An 8,094-nucleotide genomic window follows, 5' to 3' on the forward strand; every position below is an offset into this window, starting at 1 on the left:
AGGGGGAGGGTGGCGTTAGCAGTCAGAAATATCTGCTTATTGTGTGCTCGGTGCGAGAAGGCCCGGTTGCATCTAGCTGTATCAGCTTGTTTACAGTAATCTTCCGCTCTGCTGTGGAAATGTTCCCTGCTGAGACAGTGCATTTCCTACCAGTAGTCACGTGCCTCTGCTACAGTGTGTCTCTGAGCGAACTTTTCCACTGCGTTCTGTGCTGCAGTCAAGAACGATCGTCTATGAGTGAGAAAATATAGCGCCACAAAAATATTGTGACCACAATATCGAATATCAAACTTTTGTGAAGTATGTATAGGTGACTATGGTTATACTGTTCTTAAAACCATATCTATGTACCTTAAAGATATATACCTATATCCTCAAGGTACATAGGTGTGGAGTAGACCACTCAACCAGCGTCGTGCAATGTTAATGCGTCGTTCTTTTGTCTCGTGTGTTGTGAATCTCTGCAATGTATCTTCTGTAAAGCGCTCCGATACACTCGGGTTAGGCCAGCGCTATATAAAACTTCTTAAATAAATAGTTACTTTTTTAATATTCTAGTGGTCGATGTCGGACACGATATTTTTACATAGCGATATTTCAAACTCAATATTCAATCCCCTTGCCGCGTTGGTTGGTGCCAAGACTGACCAGTAATCCTTTGAGGGTGCCCCAGATATGTGAGACGTATTCCTCACTACCATATATAGGCACAGCGGCGGCCATATGTTAGGATGTTGAAATGTACCAATGTGTTCTGTGCAGCTGAAGAAGAACGGGGCAACGGGCGCAGCGTCCTCGTTACTGGTTTGAACTTAAGTTGCCTCTTTTAAATGGCACTAGGGCGTATATAATGCGCCCACAGACCTCCAAGAATTAATACGAAGTTCCCTCTGATTCAGAGTATATGAGAGGTGCAGTGCACACATGGAGAATACACTTGCGATTTTTACTGCAGAAACTCAACCGATGTGTAGCCTATAACGAGGGGAAAACAGGTGCTTTATAGCCAGCAGGTTTGTGAATGTGGCATTTCTAAATGTGTGTCTGGGGAGAGCGCAATGGCATTTGAACTCGTGGGCGATTCTGAAATCGCACCTGTGCGCGAGGGTCTTACACGTTTATTGGCTGTGACTTGTAGGAGAAAGTTTTCAAGCAGAGAATCTGAAGAGGGGAGTACTGTGCCATTATACGTTTAAGAGGTATGAAATTTGATCTCGTGGAGACGTGTTTAAGGTCATGTGTTAGGTTCAACAGCGGGCAAAATGACCTCAGAACAAACCTGTTAGGTGTTCTAGTGTCCAAAACCAACTATGATATATATATATATATATATATATACACACACACACACACACACACACACACACACACACACATATACACAGCTTTGTATTGTTCAGTACAGTCTTTCCACTAAATAAAATAAACCTCAACTAAATAATATGCCATCGTTTTTATTGTATCTTTGATCACTTCGAAAAATATAGAAAATAATATATATATATTTATATATACTTCTTTCACACAACTGGAATGTAAAATGGAGACGCCGGCCACACAGTTTACAGTGAACACACAATAATAAAATAAGGTATACACTGATAGAATGCCCTTATATAATATATAACGTACAAAAATAACTCTATTTTCAAATGTACAAAAAACTTTTTCAAAAAGACAAGACATTGAAACAGTAGCATTTAAATATTGATAGTTTCCTCATAATACAGACAATAACACATATATTGCACTTTTTCAGTAGACGTTCAAGTATAAAGTCGTCCTCCAGGGACTACCGAATAAAGTTCGATTGTCAGATGGCTGCGCTGCCAATCAGGAGATTAAGTCTAGTACCACCCAGAGTCCAGTGGCTGATGTCAGGTGTCCATTCCTACATTTCAGATAAAGTCTTTGAGTATACTTCTTGCACACCTGGCCTGAGGACCCATTGGTGGAAACTCTAGTTGATTCCAGATGCATCTCGGAGCTGGTTTCTAATGTCATTCATGTGTTTGGAAGTCTGCTTCGGTTGCCAGTTCTAATTGACCAGTAGAACTTCCATTTTTATTTCTGATTAAGTTGTACAGTCCTACCCAAATGTATAACATTTGGTAAGTAAGTGGTTAACCTGGATTTCCACTAGGGCAGCGGTTCGAGAAAGATGTTGAGATCTTCAAATCACAATCTGAAACTGATCATTTTTTTGAGTGATACTGTACTGATGGTACAATGAAGTCCTTCTTACTCCACGATTAGCCAGCGCAGCGTGGGGTTCTGACTTGAGGGTCAGTCAGCCCCCACAGAGACAGAGGGTTTCCCGCGGGTCTAGGGCCTGCCCAGCCCGGGTTAAAGTACAGACCGTGGCTTTCCCTTTCTAAGTGCTGTAGCTGGTGGGCACGACAATGCCCATCTTCATTCTGCTAAAGACTGGGCGCTCCCACCCATCTGGTCGCGCTATTTCCTCAGTGCTGCGGGCGCTGCTCCTCGTCGCCCCCCGGTGGCCGGTGTGCGGCACTGCTGCTCCCCAGAGGTGACGCTCCCGCCGGCTGACGCGCGCGGCGCTGCAGTGGCGCCTACTTGAGGCTCAGCAGTGGCAGCTTCAGCTGCTGATGGCGGGCAGCCGCTTCTCCCGCCGTGCCCTCCTGTCCCGCCTGCTGGCTGGGGCCTGGCGCCTGCCCCGGAGGCTCCGGATGAGCTGCGCCCAGGGCCCGGGGAGCCGCGCGGGCGCGGAGCGGCGCCTCCGCCGTCCGTAGCCCATGGAGCTAATCTTGCTGGCGGGCGCCGTGCCGTCCTTGTCCTTGTCGGTGTACTGGAAGATCTGGTGCGCCAGGTTCTGCACCGTGCACGTCCCGAAGCGGCAGCCCACCCGCAGGGACTGCAGGTGCGGGTAGTGGTTCAGGCTCTGCCGGTAGCGCTTGACGCGGAGGTGCGGCTCCGAGCTGCGGACACAAGGGAGGAGAGGGCGTTAGAGAGGGGCCCAAGATCACAGCAGCGTCTGACAGTGCGCGCTTATGCTTTACAGGAAACCTGCACCTTGCAACTACTTTCTCACCACAGCATCTGAAGAACCTACCAGTGACTTCGCGAGCCCAGCCCCACATTCAGACAGTGCACGAACCAAGTCACATCCCCAACTCACACCTACAACTTCACGCGCAGCTAACGCCCTGGGCATCACAGACACTCACACACCCACTAAAACCTCATGCCCGGCCCCTTAACTCCAGGCACATACACTGTACACGGGGATCCCACACACACACAGTCTCACAAGAAGCACTCCCCGATGACAACCTATTATTAACACTAACACACTTCCGAACCTAGTCCAGAACCTCAAGCCGGCCAACCGGCACACACAACTGTTTCAAAGCGACCTCTCAGTCATTTACAAACCCATGCACGACCACATACTCGCGCACATAGCCTTTCACGTGCAGCCACCGGAGGCCCAAATATGCTCACTTTCAGCACGCGTAGTCCACGACACCTCATAAAATACACCTTACAGTCCTGCGCAATCACGACCACAGATGCAGCTGTAGAAGTCCGGGCCCCGGACACGCACTGAAAAGCTGAGGGCAGGGAGTACCGAGCCCTGTCCCGGGCAGTGAGCTTTGCACTACTCTAGCCCTTAGCAAGCAGGCTCATTCATTTCACACGTCGCATTCACCACAAGGACACTGCAACCCTCCCTGGCCCCAGCCCCCGTTTAATCCCTCCAAGTACCTGCTGCCAGCGGTCATCGTGTCCTTCACGTCCTCCGTCCTTATGATCGCAGAGCTCGCCCTCGCATCAGCGGCCCCCTGCTCGCTGGGTTTGACGTCTCGTTTTACTCGAAATAACACTTTCTCTATCCATCTGCAAATGAACACGGCGGAGAGAGGGTTAAAGTTCGCTCAGACAGCATTAAAGGCAATACAGAGCCAGTTCACCCAGGTTTTATTTTTAAGTAGCGCTCACTTCACACTTGTAATCGAACGCAAGCACAGCCACAAACAATATCCACGGTAAAGGTCATGTTTGTTTGCCTCGTGACTTTAAACAGGTTATAGCATTATAGCTGCTCAAACACAATCTCGCAAAGCCATGCATGAACCATGTAATCGAAACCTGTAGGTATACAAACTATTTTTTCTTAAACTCACTTTTTTCTCAGGTCAGGCGTAGGGTCCAGTCTCGTTGCATCCGCGCCCAGAAAGGTGACGTAGCTCAAGTAGAGAATCACTGCCTGAAGAAGTTTCATGTTTACTGAGACACTGTGGGGAAAACACAATATAATGGGGTTTTAGTAGTCTGCACTTCATCCCACAGACACCAGAGTTCGCCCTGACCTCTCCCCGTGCTATCATTTTGCCAGTGTTTGCTCGCATTTTATCACAAAGTCAACAGAGTCGTCCCCCAAGGTCTGCCCTGGTCATCTATTTACCGGCTGTGTTGGCTGAAGGCCGCCCGCTGCCTGCTCCCGCACGTCCCCTCGGGAGAGCGAGAGTTGTATACATCAGTGTGCACTATCAGCACTTTGCAGGAGCTTTGTGAAGATAGTGGGGGCGCCAAACCTCGAAATGACTACTTTCCTACTCAGCTATTATCCCGTTTCTTAGCGCCCCCATTTTTAGAGATTAGGATAAAACCACGATTGGCCCCGGATCACACAGTGCTGTCAAGTGGGGATGTCATGCCTCAAACCAGGATCTCCTGGCTTTTTTCCAAACTTCAATATTGTCATTAGACCAAACCCAGGAAGGTGCAGCGCGTATCATGCAAAGACCTGGGGGGGGGGGGGGGCTCTCGTTCTGAGGTTTTCATTTTAGTCTAACATTTAGTCAATTATGAAATAATGTTCTACAACGGCCCTTCAAAATAGAAACCCTCTTTTCAAAACACTGCAATGGAATGTGCAAGATGAACTGTCAATTACTATCACCTGGGGCTCCTTACAACTGTGCAAGCCGAAGGCTACGTGTTGCATCCCAACATATCACTCAAAACCAAGTTGGGCCGTGGGGGGCACCCTATGTGCATCTAATGACCTTAAAACCCATTCCACCCCACACTGGTGTATACAATTTAAAAAAAATTTAATTTAGCAACAAATATATTTCAAAATGTAAATGCCTCTCTGCTGTTGGGAGCAATACGGGTGCCCAAGCCAGTCACTGCCTAATTGCTAATTTAAAGCATTTAAATAAAACTAAGAAACAAAGGTGCAGCACACCTGTCCGTTGTGAGATCCTTACCTGGATGCCGATAAATCCACAGATCCTGTGAGGGTACAATTCCCAGGTCAGAGGAGGGTAGCGCGTGCCCTGTGCTGAGGTTGCTGCTTCTGTATTCAGTGTTTGCAGAAACCACTGGCTTGCACCGGCCGGGGTCGCCCTTTATAGAGCGCGCCGCCAGGGGGCGTGTCGGGGGCTGAGTGACAGGCGTGCGCATTCCAGAGGATTGCTGCTGCCTTAGTCACCGCGAAAACTTCGGATCCGGAAACCTGGCGGCGCTGCAGAGGGGTGAGAGCAGCCCCCCTGCACTTGGAGACGGTGTTTACTGGGCTGATAGACAAGGAGTGCTGCACGTTCTCCCAGTGTGTTGTTTTGCGGCTCCACTCTCCCGCAGAGACAGTGTGCAGATGCACCGGCGGACGCGCTCGGTCTCCACATGCAGACTCCTGACCACTGCTGCACAGTGTTATGTCGCAGTCCTTGTGGGTGCGTACAGGTGTGCTGCAGCGCGGCCATTGAACGCCTGAGGCACCGCGAGGAATCGCAATGGCGGGTAGTGCATACTGTAGGACCAGTGGGGGAAACATGCAGAACGGGCGACCGCATGCTCCCAGGTCTGCCCCTGCAGGGCGCGTGCTTGCACGCATCTACCGCTGTCTCGCAGCGCGTTACTTCCTCGAAACGTTCTACCCATTCATTACATAATGAGGCCGCCGCGCCTCGCTACGTAATTAAGAAGGCTAAAAACGTACGGGGGTAATGCAATTAGGGTAAGTAATTGAGGCATAAGGCATTGTGTGGCTGTTCTGCAGCACACCTGTGCGCGCCACATGCGTCCGACCTGCGCCTTCGGGGCACGTGGTTGTCCCCTGCAACGGCTGCCCAGCAGTAGCAGGCCAGCCCACCCTAACCTGATCGGAGGGGTCGGGGTTTACGTGGCTCGCGCAGACAAGCGTGCCTCCGGTGAGAAGCACGCCACCACAGGTGTGGCGTGCTGGGAAGAGCACGCATGATGCACCGAGGGCGCTCGCCGGATGCCCATGTGTGGTGCACTGAGGGCAGCGCAGAGACATGGCATGCTTTACAAACGGTGCCGAGAGCCCGCTCCGTGGAGCCTCTAAACGCGCGCGGGGCTTGAGATGAGCTAAAACTTGGCGCGCTTTTCAGGGAGGCAGATTTAGATGTCTGAGACAGAAGATGCTGCTGAGCGCGTGCAGGCTCCACCGAGAGCAGCGCGCGCAGAACGAGTTTCAGGGAGATGCTTTCGAAGAGGGTCAGTCCACGCACACAGCACTCGAACCGTGGTCTCTCTGCTTCACCCCATGCTGGGGCACAGCCAAAAAAGTCACGGTGAAACTTTTGACGCACCGACCAGACCGCACCAACATTATTCACAACCAGGCCACGTTAAAAACCACGCTGTACAAACCACGCACCACAGACTTGGCAGCCTCTTACTCGAGCACCTAGGTGCGCTTAGGAGCCTCGTCTGGTGCATGAGGCGCTAGAGGCATACTACACTAATTAGTACTACCTGCCTAAGTCCCAGTGCCGTGCCCAGCAGTGAGGATGGGTGGTGGAAGAAAAGAGGATTGACAGTCGCCTGACCCCTGCCAAGCAGGCACGAGCAAGGGGCGCAGTGAGTCATTTTAGCAGCTAACTATGAGTGTCAGAAAAGGGAACAAAGGGAGAACAAGACAGAAAGGTGCTGCGAGAAAGAGGAATCGAAAAAGCAAGAAAACAACAGAGGCGCTTTCAACGAAGAAATGAGAGTAAGGTAAGGTAATGGAGGAAGTGTGAAAGGAAAGCACGGTGAAAGGATGAATGGAAATATGGAAGGAAGTGTGAAAGGAATGATGGGTACAATTAAGTGGGAAGGAATAGCGTGCTGAATGGATGAGAGGATAAAAGATCGAAGGGAGAAAGAAGAGTTAAATTCAAAGGCACAGCGTGGGCGAGAGTGCCGCTGCGAACCCCAGCACCCTCTTTCACTATCACTCCCTTTATTACTCATTGGGTTGTTCCTGAACTTTTCTTTTAATACATCTCAACCTTATTTCTACTTCTGTCATTCTTTTTACACGTGTCCACTATAACTCCCTTTCTTTTTTCTCTTTCTTTCATTACCACTCTCATTCCCTCCTCATTTCTTTCGTACCATATATCCTTTATACCTTTGTTTCCCTTCTGCATCGTTTCTTTTTTATTTGTTTTCTTTCGTAGTTCGTACTTCTCACCTTCTGATGTTATTTCTCTTTCTGTTACTCCCGCTTTGCTACATCTCCTCATCTTCACTCCGTGCTTTCCCCTTTTCAGTCCTCGCTCTCAAGGTTCCTTCTTTGTTATTCAGCCCTTAGCGCTGTCCCTGCACGTGGTACTGAGCACAAGTCTAAACAAGAAAGGAGACTTTTTTCACCAACTAGTCCGAATTGACTCCGATTCTGTACAGTGCAAAGAAATCGCGAGTCACCGCAGCAATACACAGCAGGGGACAACCCTCCACCCTCACCCCGGGGTGGAATACACAGTGTAGAGCACGCAGCGGGGCTCCAGCTCCTCTAGCAGCGCTCTGTCTGTCGGGAGCAGGCAGAGACAGCGGTTGTCTGTGGTGAAAAGCCACCGCACCTCCCCGGTGGTTAACTTGTGCCGCTGGTTGCATCTTGTGGCCACAGCCGCTTATTTTCGGGGACCGTGACGTATTTGTCACCATCAGACTTTGATCCAAAGGGAAAAGAAAAAGGCAAAAAAGAGAGAAAAAAGAAGCTATAGATAGAAAAGCAGTGAAAAAAGAAGGAAAAGTAGTGATGAAAATAACGCAATAGTAAGATAAAGATCAGGAAACTTAAGGTTATAGAAACTAGAGACAGGAAGAGGA

The 8,094-nt window shown here is 49.7% G+C and overlaps 1 protein-coding gene across 1 annotated transcript; it reads right to left on the bottom strand.

Annotated features, from left to right (window-relative positions):
* Positions 1 to 1,434: 1,434 nt before the first annotated feature.
* Positions 1,435 to 5,356, bottom strand: ADM (adrenomedullin). The gene is made up of 4 exons (XM_086955958.1): positions 5,241 to 5,356; positions 4,149 to 4,259; positions 3,730 to 3,861; positions 1,435 to 2,939 (listed from the first exon to the last, which is right to left on the bottom strand). Exons 2-4 carry the CDS (start codon positions 4,244 to 4,246, stop codon positions 2,600 to 2,602), a joined length of 570 nt encoding a protein of 189 aa, XP_086812084.1. The 5' UTR covers positions 4,247 to 4,259; positions 5,241 to 5,356; the 3' UTR covers positions 1,435 to 2,599.
* Between the last annotated feature and the right edge of the window lie 2,738 nt (positions 5,357 to 8,094).

This window comes from Lissotriton vulgaris, chromosome 2_1 (assembly GCF_964263255.1).
Source record: "Lissotriton vulgaris chromosome 2_1, aLisVul1.2, whole genome shotgun sequence".
Lineage (NCBI taxonomy): Eukaryota > Metazoa > Chordata > Amphibia > Caudata > Salamandridae > Lissotriton > Lissotriton vulgaris.

What these genes read in the sequence shown, in the direction of transcription:
- ADM (XM_086955958.1), bottom strand. Translation starts at nt 4,246, where the DNA reads ATGAAACTTCTTCAGGCAGTGATTCTCTACTTGAGCTACGTCACCTTT. An exon ending in ACGCCTGACCTGAGAAAAAA is followed by an intron (nt 3,862 to 4,148) that starts GTGAGTTTAAGA and finishes GTTCATTTGCAG; the next exon opens with ATGGATAGAGAAAGTGTTAT. An exon ending in ACGATGACCGCTGGCAGCAG is followed by an intron (nt 2,940 to 3,729) that starts GTACTTGGAGGG and finishes TTGTGTCCGCAG; the next exon opens with CTCGGAGCCGCACCTCCGCG.